The sequence below is a fragment of the Anomaloglossus baeobatrachus genome, chromosome 1, assembly GCF_048569485.1.
Source record: "Anomaloglossus baeobatrachus isolate aAnoBae1 chromosome 1, aAnoBae1.hap1, whole genome shotgun sequence".
NCBI lineage: Eukaryota > Metazoa > Chordata > Amphibia > Anura > Aromobatidae > Anomaloglossus > Anomaloglossus baeobatrachus.
Genome location: NC_134353.1, coordinates 450,399,554 through 450,422,661, shown reverse-complemented (window position 1 = coordinate 450,422,661; position 23,108 = coordinate 450,399,554). Strand labels below are relative to the sequence as shown.

The following is a 23,108-nucleotide window of genomic DNA, read 5'->3' as shown; positions in this document are numbered from 1 at the left end:
TAACTGTTCAGCCTCTGGGATACAATAGACCTCACACGCTTCCACATCTCTCTTAAAGTCGTCATGCATGCACTCAATGGCACACGTTTCTCTTAAGTCCTCAGGTATATCCACCATGCACTTGACTACAGAAGTCTCATTCATCCCTGCCGCTTCCACATGCTTGTCCAGTTTAGCTTCCAGAGTCAGCTCTCTTTGGACCTCCCCTGCTTCAACAAGTTTGGTCAGGATCGACACTCGCTGCTCCATCTGCTCCAAGGCTACCTGGGACCTGGACTGGTACTCTGCCAAGCGACTTCGGAGCTCTGCCACTTCTTTCTCCTGGTCCCTTACTCGACTCTCAGTAGCCTGCCTAAGAAGTATCTCTTGTTGCAGATGGTCTTTGCTCATCCTCTTGAATGAGTCTTCACTTGTGGACCTCTCTGGTATACAACACCCTCTTTCCGAGACTTCTTCCACCTCTACACCTCTGGTTTTTTCGTGGGGTGCAACTTTGTCATAGTCACCCCTCTCTTGAGTCGCAGCTGCTTCACCTTCAGCTGCCTCACAGATAGGCGGCTTGTCAGCTTGCTCAGAAGCGGGAGAGAATTCGGCTTTCAACTCTGGGGTCGGCTCCTTCTCCATGGCTTCATCGCACGGACCACTGTTGTCCCGATTTATCGATTTCTCTGGCAGCACGTCATCGCTTGCCAGTGTACCCGCCTCAGCTTCAGAACCTTTGGGTTTCTTACTCTTCTTAGCCACGACCTTCTCTATATCCTCCATCTTGGTTTTACCAAGCAGGTCAGGCAGGCTCTCAGTCCTGGATGAGACCTCTGGTCCAGACTTCACCTCCTCAGAGGCTCTCTTCACTTCAGCGCCAGCTGTTTCTTGGGTCTTCGCTGCATTATCTTCAACTTCCTCTGGGGTCTCTGCAGTGTCACCCTCAGCCTGGGTGTCACACCCCTCAACATGGCACTCTGTTCCTTTTAGAGATTTGGGGCTGAATTCACTGTCATCCACCCCAGCACCAGGCAAGCTCACCAGTCTGCTCACCATGACTGTTGTGGATTATTCCTCCTCCCTCACTCTCTAGGATTCCATTTCCTATACCACTCTCGCTTGACAGACTATCAGCTTCACACTTGGTAATCATAGGGACCACCACCATTACGTCCTTGGTTGGCTCCTTCTCTGCAATTGCAGCCAGCTGATATCTGTCGTCACAATGTGTCAGTTCAGTCTCTGATTCCTCTGTCTTTTGTAGGATATCACCGTCTGACTCCACCATAGCAGGTGTTCCTGGCACCATGTCTTCATTAACCAGGCATGTCACTTTCTCTGCACCCTCAGACGGCATACACTGTGCCCCCTCTCTGCGCTTATTACGTCTTCGGCGTCGAGAGGATGTTTTACCCTTCTCGCCCATCTGTACCTCACTGTACTCGTTTGTCCCCTTTCTAGAGTCAGTGTCTTTACTGGAGTCATCATCACTCCCCCTGGTGTCCTGGACTAACATGTCCCCGCTTAACCAGATGTCAGTCTCCTCCCCTGAAACTACTTGGGTTTTAGTGGTCAGACTGTCACTTCCCTTTGGAGACGTCACGTCACTAACTTGGGGAGACCCTCTATGTCCCTTGGTCACCCCTAACTCAGGACAGTCAATTTTAGGAGGTGATCTGTAGTGGGGGAAACAAGGGCGCAATAGGGTCTTACCCGATATTTAGGGTATGAGAATAAAGATGGATGCACTCACCTGGTCCGGTTGTGACAGTCACAACCCCTATGGTAGCGTATTGGAGTGCTGAGCTGGTTCCAGCTGCGGCCCCGTCAGAAATAGTAGCTGAAAACGGAGATAAAAAGGGGACGGGTTTTTCAGCCGCGCTATGAACCACACTGTTGAAGATTCCTTAGATATTTTTATTGAGACAGATCCAACGCGTTTCAAAGGCACACTGCCTTCTTCTTCAGGGAATAAAAATATACCAGTACAGAAAAAAACAGGGTTTAAATAGAGATTACACGGAGAGGGCATGCTGTTGAAAATGACCTCATTACCCCATGACTCATAGACACGAGGAGTGAGTCTACCTCATGATTGGAAAGAAGGGAGGGGGGGGGGGGGGGGAGGAGAGGGAGGAGGGAAGGAGGAGGGAAAAAAAGGGGGGGGGGAAAACATTTTATTTTTTATTTTCTAATAAATGCAAATCTTGCATGCTTCGATAAATTGAATGAAAAATTCTTCATGATCAGCAAAGTGATACAATGAGATGATCATATAAAAGAACTTTTTACATATATATATGTATAATGGAAAAAGGTGTAATAAAATGAAATTTGTTTGATCATAAATTGTGTATTTATTTGTGTGTGCTCTATGCTTGTGATTCTTTGGGAATAAAAGAAGAAAGGGGGGGGGGGGGGGGAAGCTTTTTTGGCAAAAAAGGGAGGGCAACGAAGGACTTGAACCTACAGAGAAAGGTATCAAAAGGAACATAAAGAATCTGCCTTGTTCACCATTACTCTGCTCTGGAACCATACCAGAACAGAGAGGCTCACAAGGAATGACATACAACTTCTTCATCTACCCGGTTTGGTAATAAAAACTATAATATATATATAAATATATGTAAGTGAACGCTCTAGAATTTCAAAACACGTTATATTTAGGGAAGGTGTGAAAAAACTATTAGGTTCTATGACGTGCCCGCAGGCAAAAAACAAAAACAAAAAAGAAAAACGCTTGCACAGGAAGCGGCTTCCCTGAACTGAAGGGTCAAATGAGTTCAGACCGTGGGAAAGATTATAATGCGCACGCGCGGCGTGAAGGGAGTAAGCGATTTCTCCCTATGAAAGGAGATGTGCGCTGAAAAAGGGAGGATGTGAACTTCGAAAGGAGATATACTGAAATGACCCGTGATGTGGGGACCCCGATATTTCACTGGGGTGGAGTGCAAAAAAAGGGGGGGCATCCCTGCCGAATTATATTGGAGTGAAAGAAGGGTGTAATTTTTCATGTATGTATTTATATGCATTATATGTTTGTATAATTATAACTGTACGTGCGTCCAATCCGGATCCTTGTAAATATTTTTACATATCTGGTTTTTATATTCCCAGGTTTCACCCTATAGGGCTATTATTACTATTATCATTATCGTGATTATTATTATCATCATATTTTAACAGATATTTCAACAGATATTTATCTGGTTTTCACCTGGCCCATTTTTAAATATTTTAAATAATTTAAATATTTTCCAACGCTTTTATCCTTTTTATGCTATTATTTGTATCCCATTGTATACCCATCTATTCATGTGTATTCATACATATATCATATTTGTTTTGCATTAGAATTGTCGATCAGATCGATGGTCTCCTTGCCCGTCGTTTATTTTACAAGCAGCACTTTCACATCAATATGTTTTTTACACTTTACCCCCTTTTTTTCCCTAACCACGATCACACTATCCATTATAGGTTCACTTATATCCATATGTGTTTACACCTTTGAATTACATTTCACTTCTAATTCACCTTGTTTCCTTTCCCGACAATTCCCCTTTCCTTTTTTCCCCCAATAATACAATGAGTATATTTAGAAGACAATTCTTTAATATCTCATTCAGTGTTCATGAGTCTCAAACCGGAGCACATTTAACTCCGGCGCACACAAAAAATTCATAGAAAAGCGGGAACGCTTTCCCTACACTTCACTCCAGAGAAATATTCAGTGGTTCACACCCTTCTTTCACTCCAATATAATTCGGCAGGGATGCCCCCCCTTTTTTTGCACTCCACCCCAGTGAAATATCGGGGTCCCCACATCACGGGTCATTTCAGTATATCTCCTTTCGAAGTTCACATCCTCCCTTTTTCAGCGCACATCTCCTTTCATAGGGAGAAATCGCTTACTCCCTTCACGCCGCGCGTGCGCATTATAATCTTTCCCACGGTCTGAACTCATTTGACCCTTCAGTTCAGGGAAGCCGCTTCCTGTGCAAGCGTTTTTCTTTTTTTGTTTTTTGCCTGCGGGCACGTCATAGAACCTAATAGTTTTTTCACACCTTCCCTAAATATAACGTGTTTTGAAATTCTAGAGCGTTCACTTACATATATTTATATATATATTATAGTTTTTATTACCAAACCGGGTAGATGAAGAAGTTGTATGTCATTCCTTGTGAGCCTCTCTGTTCTGGTATGGTTCCAGAGCAGAGTAATGGTGAACAAGGCAGATTCTTTATGTTCCTTTTGATACCTTTCTCTGTAGGTTCAAGTCCTTCGTTGCCCTCCCTTTTTTGCCAAAAAAGCTTCCCCCCCCCCCCCCTTTCTTCTTTTATTCCCAAAGAATCACAAGCATAGAGCACACACAAATAAATACACAATTTATGATCAAACAAATTTCATTTTATTACACATTTTTCCATTATACATATATATATGTAAAAAGTTCTTTTATATGATCATCTCATTGTATCACTTTGCTGATCATGAAGAATTTTTCATTCAATTTATCGAAGCATGCAAGATTTGCATTTATTAGAAAATAAAAAATAAAATGTTTCCCCCCCCCCCTTTTTTTCCCTCCTCCTTCCCTCCTCCCTCTCCTCCCCCCCCCCCCTCCCTTCTTTCCAATCATGAGGTAGACTCACTCCTCGTGTCTATGAGTCATGGGGTAATGAGGTCATTTTCAACAGCATGCCCTCTCCGTGTAATCTCTATTTAAACCCTGTTTTTTTCTGTACTGGTATATTTTTATTCCCTGAAGAAGAAGGCAGTGTGCCTTTGAAACGCGTTGGATCTGTCTCAATAAAAATATCTAAGGAATCTTCAACAGTGTGGTTCATAGCGCGGCTGAAAAACCCGTCCCCTTTTTATCTCCGTTTTCAATTTTAGGAGGTGCTATCTCCTCCTTACCACACATAACTGCACAACAAGGACCCCTTTCAACCTCATACGGTAAACAGGCTGTCTTAGGCGGGGGCCGACTCATTCCTGTGTAATTGGTCCCGGCCTCTGTCTTCCATAAGTCCTTAAACAACTCAAAGTCCTGTCCTATGATAACGGGATAGATCAAATCCCGAACCACACCCACGTCTGGGCGCCCCATACGGTCGGGCGTCTGAATCATCACTCTGGCCAGAGGATATTCTTTAGTGGTCCCATGCACACAGCTTCCTTCTATTGTCCTACCATCCATAAAATGAAGATTGGCCATGGGTCTCACTAAGGTCAGCCGGCTCCCCGGGTCTAACAGACCAGACACACATAGCCCATTCAAGTCCACGGACCACTTCTGTGGCCTCACATCGGCTGGATAGCCTATACCGCAGGTAGGACATAAGTAAGGCGAATCCCATTGCTCCTTGCTATAGTCCACCTGTTCGGCTTGTGAATGCTCCACCCCCTGGTGGGTCACCACCGCTTTTTGAGGCTCTGCCCCCTGTTGGGTAACCGTCCCCTTCCGGGTAACCACCCCCTTCTGGGACTCCACCCCTTTTGGGTAACCGCCCCCTTCTGGGACTCCGCCCCCTTTTGGGTAACCACTCCCTTTTGCGGTTTCCATGCAATGTCCTTAGCCTCCAGTTCACACGGTTCGCCCCTTGTCTCCCTGGGCATCCAGTGTCAATACTGGCCCCCGAAGGGAATGCTCAAACTGATCCATGGCTGCGACATCGCTACACACTGACAGCTCCTGTGGTCCCCGGACCATGAACTGGTACAGTTCCTCCACAACGTCCGTAGGGACCATTCCCTCTTTTTGGCTTTCAGCCCCCACTGCTGTCACTGGACCTCCTGGCACATGCTGTGGGTGCTGCTGGCTCTGCAGCAGCTGGTTCAGGAGCTCCTCCATGCTGCAACGAGAAGAGGAACAGGAGGGGCGCTCCAATGGGTAATACCCAGTGGTCAAAGACAGGGGGGGGGTAGAGAACCACTAACCTTTCCGGGTTGTACCGCCCGTACAACCAGGATCTCCAGCCTGTGGTGTATCGCTGCTCACCAAGCAGGGCCTCACAATTCCGCCTGGCCTGGAACCTCCAGTCACTGGTCTCTCACCACTGCAGCACAGAACCCCGCAGACCTGCCAGCAACTGGAGCACGATGTCCCTGTTCGTGGACCCGCCGATCCACCGCCAGCTGCTTGAGTGGGCAGACAAAATTTTCGTGGACCTGCCAATCCACAGCAATACTTCCTAGGCCGTTGCCCTTAGCAACCAGGCTGCGTTGCCCCTAGCAACCAGACCGCATGCCCGCGTTCTCCACCATATGTAACGATGTGGACCCCGAGTGTATGGGGGCCACACGCCAGGTATCGGGATTAACGCACACCGGAACAATTAGTCTCTTTAACAGACCATATGGTTTATTAATAGCTCAAATAAACCATACTAGGTCACACAACAGAAAGATGTCAGTACTTGGCTTTATCCTCAAAGTCCAACACATAACATAAAGTCCACAGTGGAAGTTTTAGCAACTTCCCCACTCTCTGGCTCCTGCCAGCGTACAGCTCTAGCCAAGGTTCCTTCCAGCACCCAGGGCCCTCTGCAGACCCCTGTCTGTCTCTCCTCCCGGAGAGATTCGGCCCTACAGCCCTGGCCTGGCTGCACTCACCTCAGTCTCAACTCAGACTCAATTTCAGAGCCTTGTGTTCAGCCTCCACACAGGCTGATACACCCAGAGCTCCCTGCCCTGCTCTCACTTGTTTCCAGCACACACACTGGAAGTCTAGAGCCAGTCTCTATCTAGACCAGTGATGGCGAACCTATGGCACGCGTGCCATACTGGGCACGCAGAGCCCTTTGTGCTCGCACGCGCGCTGTCGCCACACTGAGCCACTGTGTACTGTCAGTGTGGTCGCGCCGACAGTACAAACTGGTGTTGGAGCGGAGGAGACATTTCTCCTGCCTCTGACACGCCTCCTCTCCTGAGCCGCAGGCCTGTTGCCTAGGAGACGGAGGGGCGTCAATAGGCGGCGCCGGCGTCCTGTGGGCACGCGGGATCTTTCTGAACTGACTGAGGGCGGCGCGCAGCGGAGGAGCAGGGGCTGCAAGGTGAGTTTTTTTTTTTATTTTCAAGCTGTGTGCGGCTGTGCCAGGACGGGGGCAAACCCAGAGCACGGGGGCAAACCCAGAGCACGGGGGTAAAACCAGAGCACGGGGGTAAAACCCAGAGCACGGGGGCAAAACCCAGAGCACGGGGGCAAACATACAGAGCACGGGGGCAAACATACAGAGCACGGGGGCAAAGAGCACGGGGGCAAACATACAGAGCACGGGGGCAAACATACAGAGCACGGGGGCAAACATACAGAGCACGGGGGCAAAGAGCACGGGGTAAACACAGAGCACGGGGATCCAGAGCATGGGGGAAAACATACAGAGCACGGGGGCAAACATTCAGAGCACGGGGGCATACAGAGCACGGGGGCAAACACAGAGCACGGGGGCAAACACAGAGCACGGGGGCAAACACAGAGCACGGGGGCAAACACAGAGCACGGGGGCAAACACAGAGCACGGGGGCAAACACAGAGCACGGGGCAAACACAGAGCACGGGGGCAAACACAGAGCACGGGGCAAACACAGAGCATGGGGCAAACACAGAGCACAGGCATACAGAGCACGGGGGCAAACATACAGAGCACGGGGGCAAAGAGCACGGGGGCATACAGAGCACGGGCATCCAGAGCATGGGGGAAAACATACAGAGCACGGGCATACAGAGCACGGGGGCAAACATTCAGAGCACGGGGGCAAACATTCAGAGCACGGGGGCAAACATTCAGAGCACGGGGGCAAACATTCAGAGCACGGGGGCAAACATTCAGAGCACGGGGGCAAACATTCAGAGCACGGGGGCAAACACAGAGCACGGGGGCAAACACAGAGCACGGGGCAAACACAGAGCACGGGGCAAACACAGAGCACGGGGCAAACACAGAGCACGGGGGCATACAGAGCACGGGCATACAGAGCACGGGCATACAGAGCACGGGGGCAAACATACAGAGCACGGGCATACAGAGCACGGGGGCAAACATACAGAGCACGGGCATACAGAGCACGGGGGCAAACATACAGAGCACAGGGGCAAACATACAGAGCACGGGCATACAGAGAACGGGGGCAAACATTCAGAGCACGGGGGCATACAGAGCACGGGGGCATACAGAGCACGGGGGCATACAGAGCACGGGGGCATACAGAGCATGGGCATACAGAGCACGGGCATACAGAGCACGGGGGCAAACATACAGAGCACGGGCATACAGAGCACGGGGGCAAACATACAGAGCACGGGCATACAGAGCACGGGGGCAAACATACAGAGCACAGGGGCAAACATACAGAGCACGGGCATACAGAGAACGGGGGCAAACATTCAGAGCACGGGGGCAAACATTCAGAGCACGGGGGCAAACATTCAGAGCACGGGGGCATACAGAGCACGGGGGCATACAGAGCACGGGGGCATACAGAGCACGGGGGCATACAGAGCAAGGGGGCATACAGAGCAAGGGGCAAACATGGAGAGCACGGGACAAACATGGCTGCAAGGATGGGGGAAACATGTCTGCAATGATGGGGGGAAACATGACTGCAAGGATGGGGTACATTTAGCAGGAAGGGGAACATCCCAGGATGGGGTACATTTACCAGGATGGGGGATACATTTACCAAGATGGGGGGGAAACATGAAAGGATGGGGGTACATGAACATGCCAGGATGAGGAAAATTGCCAGGATGGGGAACATTTAGCAGGAAGGGTGACATTTATCAGGATGGGGTATATTTTTCCAGGATGGGGTACGTTTACCAGGAAAGGGGACATTTACCAAGATAAGGGAACATGCCTGGATGAGGTACATTTACCAGAATGAGGTACATGCCTGGATGGGGTACATTTACCAGGATGGGGGTACATTTACCAGGATGAGGAATATTTACCAGGATGAGGACAAATATACCAGAATGTAGGAAATACATATCAGGATGGGGGACATGTTTACCAGTAAGTGGCTAGGAAGGGGGACATAACTACACAATGAAGGGGAGGGGAGCAACTCATACGTTTTTATGGGTTTTCAGGATGTTCAGACTTTGAAATGTAGATGTGGATTACAGGGTGACATCTGATTGCATTTCATGCTAAAATCACTTGTGTCTAATATGCTGCAATTCTTTCCAGAAAGATCAATCCAACTGCTGTGTCTGGAAAGGGCAGGGGCTCAGCTTCAATGTGTGGTAAGCATGCATGAGCGTGATGCCTCCTGCTGAAGAGAAGAGAAGACTGCAAAGGTAAGGTTACAATCAATTATTTACATAATAGGATTGGTTGGCACTTCGGAAAAAAAATGGGTTTAGGGCTACAGTTTGGGCACTTGGCCTGCAAAAGGTTCGCCATGACTGATATAGACTGCCCTAGACACACTCCACCCAGGTTCAGAGACAGGATTGCTTTAACCCCTGGAGCCACACCCACAGGTGGTAAGGAGTGTGTAATCAGCATCACACACCCTTCCATGGCTCTGCATGTAATGCAATCCTGTGGAACTACAGGTCCCAGCCAACTTCACATTGCAGAGCACCCATGCTTCTGCAAAACATACCGGCCCTTTGTAATACAGCCGGTTGATACGTCACAATATATAGAATGTCTCAGAGCACCTTTCAGTGAAAAACGACAGATATGTGACAATCTAATTATCAGTTATATATTGTTCCATAATGAAAAGGAGATCCCTGTTAATGGTGATAGGGAACTTAGGGCATATAAGGGTGAGCCGCTGAGGATTTGGGGCATCAAAAAAATAAGGATGTACTCCAGTACTGGGTAGGGGGCAAGCGGACTAAGGGACAGTTTAGTGAAAGAAAAATATATACAAACTGATACCCTATCTTTAAGACAGAAAGCTCCTATGTACAGTATTAAGGTGTGAAGTAATTTTGTACATCCTTTACTTGTTTGTCATATATATATATATTTATATATATATATATATATTATATATAGGAAATAGGCAATAGTGTGCACTGATACATTAAGTGATTGGCTGTTTACAATATTTTTTGTATGAGTTCTATTGATCTTACTTGAGGAAGAAAAGTGAGGGTGAGGAAAAGGAAGAGCCGCCGAGGAATGGGGGCATCGGTCAAGTAAGGATGTACCCCATTGGTAGGTAGGAATATATTCCATTAGGGTAAGAAAGGTTAAAAAAACCAAACCTTCCCTCTTTATCGTGCTAATTGTCTAAGGTACTTGACGAATAAACCCTCATCTCCCTCACCTCTCTAGTGACTTCATAGAATTTGGCTAGAATTTAATGATATTGTGGCAACCTTCACTTTGTGAAATATTTTTTTTGTGTTTTTTGTTTTAAGTTTTTAATGTATATCAATAAAATGTAAATTTTATCAACAAAATATTAGGTATATGCTGTCATAACGTAGTCAGCAGTTCTGCAATGGCTGAGGCAGGTTACACGGTGCTGAATGCATACTGCAACAAAGATTTTTTTTAGCTCAGTCATATTGTCACGATGGCAGTATGCAAGGTAGCCTTGGAGGTAAATGGTGGTCGAAAAGCATAGTCAAAACTAGGAGGTCTGGAACAGGGGCAGAAATATCAAACAGGTGAATGATTATAATACAGTCATAGATCAAGCAACAAGAAACTACCATCAGGACTAAGGCAGGCCAACACATATGGACCAGATCTAGAAGAACTATAATTGGCTATGGGGAACATGAATTGGTGAATTTAAACAACAAGCAGCCCACCCTAGGAGTAATTGCAGAAAACCAAAAGAAGTGAATCTCCACGCTACAGGCCAGCACGGCACAAAAAGTCCTGGAGAAACACACAAGTTGATTGTGTGACTTGTGGGAAAGGTGTGATGCTGCAAAGGAATCAAGAAACCAAGAGGCAAGCATTTAAATGGATGTCACCATAACAAAAACAATACCCACGCCCTTCTTGAATGTTTGCCACCTCTCTTGGTTTACTTTGCTTTCCTCAGCAGGGATGCCTATATGTATTTTTTTGAGTCAGCTAAAACCAATAATTAGAGATATAGACGTGATAGCTAGAGCAATCTGCTGCAGTGATCACCTGGATGTAGATATGTGATTGCTGTTGCAAAGTGAAAAAAGACCACCAGGGACCACAGGAACCCAACAGTTACAAGAAAAATTTGTAAATCCTAAACCCTTTTAAATGTGGACTTTTTTCCACATCCAAGTTTAGTAAAAAAATAAACAAAATGTACATTTTTTTTATTAAAGGTGTCTGTTTTAACTAAGGAAAAAAATGCATACATATTTCACATATTGGCTTGTCATATGAATGTTGCTGTTGTAAAATCTGGGTACAAATTCAGGACCTCATACCACATAGGTATCTATTGAAAAATAATGTTCCCTCGCAGTGTACCAAAAGGTAAATATTGCAAATTTACAGATGCTAAGAAACAAAGATGTCAATGAATTAAAAGTGTAATCTTTGCTTGTTAGCAGGTGAATGGCTCACCAACTAAGGGGCAGGCCCTATTCTACCACATACACACTACACCCTACCAAGGTGATATGTCATTACATGGTCAGCGATCATGTTTTACTGATATTCACTTTGTACAAAGCAGGTTATCAGAACAGAAAAATATTTTACCTCAGGGATCAAAACCTCAAGGATGAACCGTGTCTGATCGCCATGCATTAGGTTTCCGACTGCTTTGCTCATTTTCACACAGACTGCTTGGAGGTGGCCCATCACGAGTTCGATCTGCTGTTCGTCTTCAATATAGGTATCTAGGCAGTTTATGTATTGTTTTGATGACTGAAACTTTTGTAGCCACTGTGAGGTTTTCTTCCCCTGCAGGATGTCTAGAAGGTGATTTTCAGCCTCTTTGGCATTCACTATGAAGGTCACCAGTTTTTCATTTGCACGGTCCCTGGCTGCCCGCGATCGATCTGGCAGCTGCTTCTTGTTACACTCTGGGTTATTGCTGAACATGTTTTGCTGAGTTGTAGTTACTTTAGTGCCAAGCTCAAGGAAAGGGAACATTATTTCTCTTTTGCCACCTTCCTTTTCTCTCCGTACAGGCAAACCTAAAATACACAGCACAACACTTATTACAGAATTGAAAGGTGTATTTGTTATATAAAATGCTCACTTTTTATTCTCTATAAAGGAAGTGATTATATAGTTTATTGTATTGTATATGTCACTGAAAAGAAAAAGTGAGCTTTCATAAGAAATTATGTCCAATTTGCATTTCCTTTTTTTTTGCTTTATTTTGTTGTGTGGTTCCAATACATGCAAAATAAATAAACATGTGTATAACAAAACATATATAACTGCAATAATTTTCTGGGGGAAATACATCATTTTCTGGAACAATTTCAAGGGTGCCAAAACTTTTAGCCATAAACGTAACAGACCTGAGAGATGCTGAAAGCCCTACCTACACAAGTGGACCTAGAAGCCCACGTCCAGAATGGGAGACATAAGAGATCGGGTAAATCAGATCTTAACTGATAGACACCTTGTGTAGCGTCCACTGTATTCAACAAAAAGAAAGCATCCTGTGTTAAGAATGGGAAATAAGTCCAATTACCTACGAGGAGGTCACCACCCCTTCTTCGCCAGATGTTTGGAAATGCATATTGAAAATGAGAAGAATGGTTAAACCCACTCAAACAAAACCTGAGAAATTAGGGCCTCCCATAAATGGGGGTCACCCATTTCAAATCAGAATAAAAAAAACAAACAAAAAAACAGGAGAAGAATTTGTGGTATGTTCCTCAGATCTTTCCAGTTTTTAGGGGCTTCCCTTTTAATGAAATCTGAATGGACATTGCACACTCTTAAACACTCTGTTCCTAGACGTAGGAGGCATGTTAGACTAACAATAAATTCAACACCACCTCCACTGAGGACCTTCCTTTACATGACAGTTACAGCACTCCAGTATACTCTGATCTATTGGTATGGTTACCCCCCCAATTCACCACAGAACTCCACAGAGCTCTCAATGCCTTCGTCTCTCTCAATTTATCAGAAGTGGCAATTTACTTTGCAGTCCACTGACTTTTCTTCATACAGCTTAAGGCAATCTGTTGCCATGTTTTTGCTCCCTCATCTGAGAGCAGCATAATGTAGCGACAGAGACCTTGATTCCAGCGATGTGTCTCTTACTGAGCGGTTTGCTGTCTTTTTGACAAAATCAATGTTTTTTCTGCTGTAGATCTAGCAGTTATACAGAGCTCATGAATATGCTGGACTACCTGGCAGCATGCCAAGTAGTCCTCTATTGATAATCTACTGCTGATTAACCAGTGATTTTATCAAAACAACACTGAGAAGCCCAAGTAAGTAAAACACCACTAGAATAGGGATCTTTGCCCCTCCATTTTGCAGCTGGCAAAAGCCTGGTGATAGATTCCCTATAATAGTCCGGCCTCCACTTTTATAATTACGTGTACCGCAGACTTGTTTTGATGAGGTGCAGGCTTACCTCTCATCCATTAATGGTTGCCCATATAGGAATAGTCTCACGCTTGTGGAAATCAGATTACAAATGTATCTGGCACTGAGGTGAAGAGACATTAAAAGGAACATCTGCTATTATTCAAACACTTAATACTGGATTTGATCCTGAATGTGGGTTACACTTCCTTTCACAGCTGGTTTAATGTTTTAATGCATTCATTATTCCTCATCTGCCAGTGGGCTATCATAGACATTCATGTAGTCTACACCCCATATGGACAAGGAGTCTGGTCCCCAACCAGAGATTACACAAAAGATTACGGTTGAATTTACATGGCCTGTTCTACTGCCGCAAAATGGCTTCCGCTCAAGATTCCTTTCTTTAACCAACTCAACCATATTGTTCATTTTCTCGATCTAGAAATCGATAATTGTTGATGATTCAGAACTATAATATAATTTTGTGTTTCAACACTTCGAAAATGTACATTTTCTTTAGGGTTCACTCACACTGGTGTAGAATTCGGAGAAGTGCAATGAAAAAAAAAGGTATACTGGGACCAACGTTCGTCAATAAGGCCCCTTTCACATTGCGTTTTTCTCTACATCCACAGGTCCCGTCGGGGCATCCGTCCGGACCGCCCCTCCCCCACTCTGCAAAGCGTGCTCCGGACGCATGCGCCCGACAGTGCCATTCACTGTTATGGAGCGCACTGCGTTAGCGTGTGCTCTGTTTTGTGTCATTTTTTTGCACATATATGTTTCTGCAGACGGACACCCGAACGTACTTCTCTACGTTCGGGTGTCCGTCTGTACTCCTCTACGTTCGGGTGTCCAACATTTCCGTTGTTTTGCATCAGTCACATGCGTTGCTTGACGCTTGTGACTGATGCGTTGTACAACAGGTGACAAGAATTGAAATTCATTGTCACAAGAAAGCGGATTCCGTTGTAAAACCAGTGATCGTTCACAATAGCCGTCCGCCGGCTTTTGAGAGCGATCAGCTGATCTCCCAGCGGCCGGCTTCTGTGAACGATCAGCTGATCGGCCGGCTATTGTGAACGATCAGCTGATCCCTCTCATAAGCCGGCCGCCAGCTTTTGAGAGCGATCAGCTGATTGCCCGGTGGCCGGCTTCTGTGAGCGATGAGCTAATCTCCCGGCCGCCGGCTTTTGAGAGCGACTGATCGCTCTCAAAAGCCGCCGGCCGGGAGATCAGCTGATCACTCACAGAAGGCGGCTGCCGAGCAATCAGCTGATCGTTCGGCCGCAGAGAGAGAGCATGCGCAGCGAAATCAAAAGCATTCCGCTGCTCAAAAAAACGTTACAAGCTGCGTTCCTGCCGCCCGACGGTCAGTTGTTCCACGACTGATCAGTGCAACGCAAGGGCATCAGTCATAATCTGCCGCTCATACAAGTCTATGGGAAACAACGGAATCCGCCAAACGGATTGCATTGTTTATCAGAGCGGCGGATTGTGACTGATAATAAACAACGGAAATGTGAACCTAGCCTAATATGTGGCTCATTGCTAACCCAATGAAATATGTAATACATGAACAATTTTTAATATGAGAAAACCCCATGTCAACGATATGATCAATAAACATTAGTGGACATGTGGACTGCTGAAACCGCAGCAATGTGCACATGTCTCACATAAATGTCATAAAGTGTTCTCATAATATATTCGTTCCCCCACAAAATCGAAAGATACATATTAACAAACAATACATATTCAGAATTACATGTAAATTATATATCTGACAAAATATGCATACATGATATACATATAGAAAATTAAGAGGAATCAAAATATAAATATATTAACATCACCATAAAAAAATGTATGTATATATCCCATATGAAAAAGAAAAAATGTTAGCGTATATATGGTCACAAGATAGTTATCTTCATTCCTATTTGTTTAATTGTATTCTTTATTTTTTTGTTTGTTTAATATTTATTTTATTTGTTCTTCTCAAAATACATTTTTAAAGTTCTGATTAGATTTTATTTATTACAAAAATCTCATAAACCTATAGGAAAAAATTATTATATTTGTACAAGGTCATATATAATAGCATCAACATATATGAATGTAAAACTTGACCAAATATAATCCACATATATCATAGTATATGCCATGATTGTAGAACTAATAAATATATTGTAAATTGCTGTGATAAATTAAGCCTTCTGGGAATCGTGCATTCAAAGCCAATATCCAGAACGCTTATCTATCCAAAAGTAAGTGATCCCAATCCCCCCCACCAGGGGGCTTAAAAACTCTCTCAATGCCTTTCCCTCTAAAGGTACCGTCACACATAACGAGATCGCTAGCGAGATCGCAGCTGGGTCACGGTTTCTGTGACGCAGTAGCGATCCCGTTAGTGATCTTGTTATGTGTGACACCTACCAGCGATCAGGCCCCTGCTTTGAGATCTCTAGTCGTTGCAGAATGTTCCAGGCCATTTTCTTCAAAGGTGATGTACTGCTGGGCAGGACACATCGCTGTGTTTGACACTGTGTGACAGGGTCACAGTGACTGTTGAGATCGTTATACAGGTCGCTACTGCGACCTGTATTGTTCCTGCATCGCTGGTAAGATCTGACTGTGTGACATCTCACCTGCGACCTCCCAGCGACTTACCTGCGATCTATCAGGTTTGCATCGTTTTCGGGATCGCTGGTAAGTCGTTGTGTGTGACTGGGCCTTAAGTCTGCTCATATGGCCTTATATTCACCTGACATGAATAAATTAATCACTATGGCGGTTGAATATTTATTAAATAATTTTATAAATTTTTTCAAGTTCGACAATTTTTTATACAGACGTGTGGCTGTTCCATGAGGGCCAAGTTTTCCCTTTTCATTAGCGAACCTGTATATGGCAATTTGGGAGACCAAATATATTCACACTAGGAGTAATCCTTTTCTTTCTTCCATAAGGTGGTATTGGGGGATATATAGACGACCTGGTCCTTATTTAAGACAGGTTGGTCTCTATCTCCCGATACCACCTTTTTGGCCTTCATTGAGTATATTAATGGCAATGACATGAACATCAGATTTACTGTTCAGGGGCATAGTCCATAACATCTTATTTGGATGTCCCTTTGATTGGGGATGCTAGCACTGGTAGGATACAATCCACATTGTTTAGGAATACTATGAGTAGCACCCGCAAATCTAAGAAGACAAAAGCTCCTACTTAAAGAGTACACTAAAGTAGTGAATAATGAAAAACTTCCAATACACCAAAATATCAGAGATGTTACAATACAACGATTGAAATCAAGACACCCACCCATCCGAACTGCAATCACCTTGCATGAACAAGACTTCAATTTAGAGGAGAAATGGCGAGAACTTTGGGTCAATGTAGTAGAAGGTGATCCCCAAATGTTCCCTAATTTACAAAACCCTCCACCAGGCTTCAATCTACCAAGGAAAACATGGGTTACTCTAAATCGTATCAGAACAAACTTTGGCGTCTGTGCAGATTTTATGTATAAGTGGAGAAAATGTGACTCTCCGACCTGTGACTGTGGAGCAGATCGTCAACCTATCCAGCACATTGTTGAGGAGTGCCCTCTGAGATCCTACCATGGTGACAAGAATGATTTCTATATTGTAAATGATAATGCTATTGCATATATAGAAAATCTTGATATTCAAATTTGATTTTTATCCTTTTGATATTTTTCAATCACTGTCTATTGTCTGGTGTTTATTTTTATATGATGGTAAGATATACGTTCATACGATTAAATAAATGAGTAGCAATACATTATTGTTAGCAGATAGTGGTCACCCACCTCATGTGATCCATAACCTGCCTGTTGGGAAGTTAACGAGAGGAGGAAACTGAAAATTGAAAAACGTCTGGGAGCCTGAGGTTATAAACCTTGGATTTACAAGAGCACTGAGAGAATTGTTAATAAAAGATCTCAGGATAGTTTATTAATGGAAAAAATATGGATGTGATCCATGGTGGTAAATTTCTTAAATATTCTTCATCTCCTCAGGTTTCTCTCCTCCCTGGAGTGTATATTACAAAAACATCACGGATTTAATCTAGAAATATTCCTCGATGTTGAATCAGGATGCTATATTATCCACAATTTTATCTGGGGGTGTCAGATGCGTTGAAAGAAAATCAAGGGACATAGGTAGCCTCTTGTCACCTAGTCTTTTTTGCAGCAAGAAGCCAGAATCCATATGGTTAAACAGAGGCGTATCAGTGAGGGGGGGTTTCAGGGCATGTGCCCCGGGTGGAGCTGTCACATGCAGCGCTCAGAGTCTACCTGGTGGCTGTTTTTCCGCTCTCCGTACTGGGCAGTAAAGCGGACAGCCGGACTCAGAAAGTGTTGCGCACGGCTCCCTGTGATCAACTGCACAGCAGCCTTAGTTATGTGTGATCACACCCACCCCCACAGCTCTTGCACGCTCCCCTGTCAGATTGCAGTTAGAAGCAGAGTGATGGGGAGGGGCCTGCACGGCACGGAGAAGGCTGAATAATGCGCTCAGCCTCTCACCCTCCCAGCTCATCCTGTTCACTTAGGTCTCTGTGCTCGGCTGTTTAGCTCTAGTACCGCAGAGAAGTCAGGAGATCAGAATGAAGCCAGCACTGATTGGCCACACATTAACCAGTCAGTGCCCATCTGCTGCATCCATCTTACATGAGGAGGGAGCGTCTGTCAGGAACTTGTGCTCCATCTGATCTTACAGGGGCAACTAAGCAGCAGGTACTTCTATCTGTGCCAAGTGTGTTTATATCTAACTAGAAGGTGGCCCGATTCTAACGCATCGGGTATTCTAGAATTTACTTATTGTGTAGTTAATGTATGATTTTTGATCTATATATATATATATATATATATATATATATATATATAAATGTTGTTGTGTGTAGTTACCAAGTGTTTGTGTAGGGCGCTGTAAATGTTCTGGGTGTTGTCTGGGTGTGGGGGTGTGTGAGAGCAGTGTTGTATGTGTGTTGCGTTGTGTGTGTTGCGTTGTTTGTGGAGCGCTGTGTGTCTGCAGCGTTCTGTGTGTGTGGTGCTGTGTGTGTTGTGCGGTTTGTGTGGGTTTGGAGTGTGTGTGTGTGTTTTGGGGGGAGGTATGTGGAGTGTCTGTGTGTGTTTTGGGGGGAGGTATGTGGAGTGTGTGTGTGTGTGTGTGTTTTGGGGGGAGGTATGTGGAGTGTGTGTGTGTTTTGGGGGGAGGTATGTGGAGTGTGTGTGTGTGTTTTGGGGGGAGGTATGTTTTGTGCAGTGTGTGTGTTGCGCGGTATGTGCATATATTTATGTATGCCGCGGTGTTTGTGTGTTGGGTGTTGTGTGTGTGCGGCGTTGTCTGTGTGTGTGTGGGTGTCTGTGTAGGGCGGTGTTTGTGGTTCCCAGTGTGTGTGTGTGTGTGTGGCGGTGTGTGTGTGTTTTGGGGGGAGGTGTGCACCCCCATCGTGCTCCATCCCCCATGCTGCGCATCCCCATCGTGCTCCATCCCCCATGCTGCGCACCCCCATCGTGCTCCATCCCCCATGCTGCGCACCCCCCATCGTGCTCCATCCCCCATGCTGCGCACCCCCCATCGTGCTCCATCCCCCATGCTGCGCATCCCCCATCGTGCTCCATCCCCCATGCTGCGCACCCCTCATCGTGTTCCATCCCCCAATGCTGCGCACCCCTCATCGTGCTCCATCCCCCATACTGCGCACCCCCCATCGTGCTCCATCCGACATGCTGCGCATCCCTCATCATGCTCCATCCGACATGCTGCGCACCCCCCATCGTGCTCCATCCCCCATGCTGCGCACCCCCCCATCGTGCTCCATCCCCCATGCTGCGCACCCCCCATCGTGCTCCATCTCCCATGCTGCACACCCCCCATCGTGCTCCATCCTCCATGCTGCACACCCCCCATCGTGCTCCATCCTCCATGCTGCACACCCCCCATCGTGCTCCATCCTCCATGCTTGGGCCGCCGGGGGCGGGGCCGAGTGTGCCAACGTGTGGCGGGGGCGAGCGGGCGAGGCGTCAGCGTATGCCGGCTCCCTGCACATGTGTACCGGGAGCCGGTGTTCGCTGGAGCGGGCGATGCGTGCGGAGGGCCGGGTGCCGGCTCCCTGCACATGTGTACCGGGAGCCGGTGTACGCTGGAGTGGGCGATGCGTGCGGAGGGCCGGGTGCCGGCTCCCTGCACATGTGTACCGAGAGCCAGGGTACGCTGGAGCGGGGCTGAGCGGGTGAGGAGTCAGTGTATGCCGGCTCCCTGCACATGTGTACCGGGAGCCGCTGTACGCTGGAGCGGGTGATGCGTGCGGAGGGCCGGGTGGAACAGCTAATCCATGCAGGGGGCAGGGCCAGGCCGAGGCTAGCGGCCAATCCGACAGTTGTCACTGAAATGACACTGTCACGGTGACACAATTTTGGAGCAAGACAGACAGACAGACAGAATAAGGCAATTATATATATAGATATATAAACCACCATATATCTAATGCATTAGTGACTTCAATGTTCAGTGTATGTATGCTGTATATGTCCTGGGTGTGAGTGCTGTGTACCGCGCGTGCGTGAGTGTGCCCTGTGCACGGTGCATGTGTAAGTGTGCCCTGTGCCTGGAGTGTGCGTTGTGTACGGCGTGCTCAAGTGTGTGCTGTGCACGGCGTGAGTATGTGTGTGTCAAGGACGTGAATCACATCACACATCAGCTGATTGTATAAACGGCTTTTATACAATCAGCTGATGCATCAGTGCAAAAAAAAAAAAAAAAAACTCACTTATGTGCTGATTACCGGCAGCTCCTGGAGCGGAGTCTGATCTAGTCTGATCGCTGCAGGAGCTGCCGGTAATCAGTGATGAAGTCTCCTGACGGCATCCGCTGACTTACGATCAGCTGATGCATCAGGTGACCGCATCAGGTGATACACCGCCAGGTCCTGCAGCCATCAGACGTGCCTGAGAGCACGCAGCCGGAGCGGCGGTACCGGGCGGGAGAGGAGCTGGGAGCGGGCATGGCACCGGGAGTCTGCTGACAGGTGAGTATGACTTTTTTTTTCTACTGTTCACTTTTGATTTCGCAGCTGCCTCCACCTCCCGCCCAGACATGGCGCTGCACGGGAGCCGACATGCACAGGACTGGAGGTGGAAGCAGCGGTGACGGTACTGGGAGGATTCACGCTTCTGTATTTACTGACAGAAGGAATCCTCTTCCTGTACATGTTACTTTACTGCCCACGCCTTGCGTTTAGAGCTGCATTTTTAGTCATAGAAACACACTAAAACGCAGCTATATTTGCAATTTGCGTTTTTCATTGCGTTTTTGAACATCTCATTGAACTCAATGGGTGCAAAACGCAGTGAAAAACGCAAAAATAATTGACATGCTGCGTTTTTGTGGGCACCACAAAAACGCAGCTAAAAAAACCCACTGTGTGCAGACAGCAAAAATGAAAACTCAAAGACTTTGCTGGGGAAGCAATATCACAGCGTTTTCTGAGCAAAAACGCACCCGAAAAACGCGCAAAAACGCCGTGAAAAACGCACTGTGTGAACTTACCCCAACTATGTAACTATGTAACTGTTTGAGTCACCAGGTTGTTCTTTTGCTATATGGCTGCAATCTAGGCATTTTGTTCCCGGTTGGAAGTCCATTTCCCAGCCTAGGCACTTTGGTGCTGGCTAGGGAATCTGAAACTGGATTGCAGTGTGCAGGAGCACCACGAAACATCCTAGGATTTGGCTGGAAGAAACCCAGGTTGGGGACGATTCGATTACCTGGCTATGGACTTTGCTGTGCTCGTGAAGCTTCCTAAGCTTGTCAGTATCCTATTCTCGGTGGGTGCCTGCCAAAAGCAGGATGCTGCTGTCAGGAGGTTAGATGGGATCATTACCTGTTGTGACTATCTCCTGCTCTCCTGACGTCAGCGCTGTCACTGCTTTCTATGTCCGCCGTGTTCTCACATCACGTCTCGCGGGCATCCCGAGACTGTCACTAGCGGGGACGTCACGGGCTCCCGCGATTCTTCGCTGTGAACAAGGCGGACAATGGAAGTCAGTGACAGCGCTGACGTCAGGAGAGCAGGAGATCGTCACAGCAGGTAATGGTCTCATCTAACCTCCTGACAGCAGCGCTCGTCATCCCCTGCAGTGACCTGGCCTGATCTATTGATGTTAGCTCAGGTCACTGCACTGCTCTCCCAGCCAATTGAGAACATTCTGTTCTTCATTGACGAGGACAGTGACTATGGTATGGATCGTCGTGGGACCCCCTTATTGGATTACACTGGACCGGATTTGATTGTTCTTTTAAATAAACTGGTGAAAAAGGGAATGTTTTGGGGAGTGTTTTTTTCAAATAAAACTTTTTTTGCGGTCTATTTTTTTTTTTATTAATAATGACTGGGTTGGTGATGTCGAGTATCTGATAGACGCGTGACATCACGAACCCCAGGGCATGATGCCAGGTGACATTACACATCTAGCATCAACCCCATATATTACCCAGTTTGCCACCGCACCAGGGCAATGGATGAGTTGGGGCAAAGCGCCAGGATTGGCACATCCAATGGATGCGCTACTTCTGGGGCGGCTGTGGCCTGCTATTTTTAGGCTGGGGAGTGTCCAATAACGGTGGACCTCCCTAGTCTGAGAACACTAGACCACAGCTGTCCGCTTTACCTTGGTTGGTGATCCAATTTGGGGAGGGGAACCCCACATTTTTTGTTTTAAATTATTTATTTAATTTAAATTAACAGCGTGGGGTGCCCTCTGTTTTGGATTACCAACAAAGGTGAAGCTGCCAGCTGTGGTCTGCAGGCTGCAGCTGTATGCTTTACCCTAGCTAGCTACAAAAGATAGGGGGGACCACACGTCGTTTTTTTTTTTTTAATTATTTATTTTTTGGCTAAATACAAGGCTAAGCAACCTTTAGTGCCACATGAAAGTCACTAAAGGGTGCCAGCTGAGAATATGCAAGGGGGTGGGACATTATATAGGTCTTTCTCATCTATTATCTATCTACAGTGCTGGCCAAAAGTATTGGCACCCCTGCAATTCTGTCAGATTGCAATCATTTTCAAGAAGAAACTGAGTATTATCACTAAGTCTTTGGTATTATTATCTTCATTTATTTTGCTTGCAAAGAAAAAACACAAGAGAATGAAACAAAAATCAAATCATTGATCACTTCACACAAAACTCCAAAAAATGGGCCAGACAAAAGTATTGGCACCCTTAGCCGAATACTTGGTTGCACAACCTTTAGCCAAAATAACTGCGAACAACCGCTTCCGGTAACCATCAATGACTTTCTTATAATGCTCTGCTGGAATTTTAGACCATTCTTCTTTGGCAAACTGCTCCAGGTCCCTGAGATTTGAAGGGTGCCTTCTCCAAACTGCCATTCTGAGATCTCTCCATAGGTGTTCTATGGGATTCAGGTCTGGACTCATTCCTGGCCACTTTATTAGTCTCCTGTGCTTTCTATCAAACCATTTTCTAGAGCTTTTTGAAGTGTGTTTTGGGTCATTGTCCTGCTGAAAGACCCATGACCTCTGAGGAAGACCCAGCTTTCTCACACTGGGCCCTACATTATGCTGCAAAATTTGTTGATAGTCTTC

The 23,108-nt window shown here is 46.3% G+C and overlaps 1 protein-coding gene across 7 annotated transcripts in view; it reads right to left on the bottom strand.

Moving 5' to 3' along the window:
* Positions 1-23,108, bottom strand: part of PWWP3A (PWWP domain containing 3A, DNA repair factor) — a 283,225-nt gene that overhangs the window by 40,369 nt on the left and 219,748 nt on the right. For all 7 annotated transcript variants that reach the window (XM_075353023.1, XM_075353011.1, XM_075353038.1 and 4 more), the window contains one exon: positions 11,658-12,097. In XM_075353023.1, the coding sequence (XP_075209138.1) occupies positions 11,658-12,097 (440 nt within the window). The remainder of the gene's footprint in view (positions 1-11,657; positions 12,098-23,108) is intronic.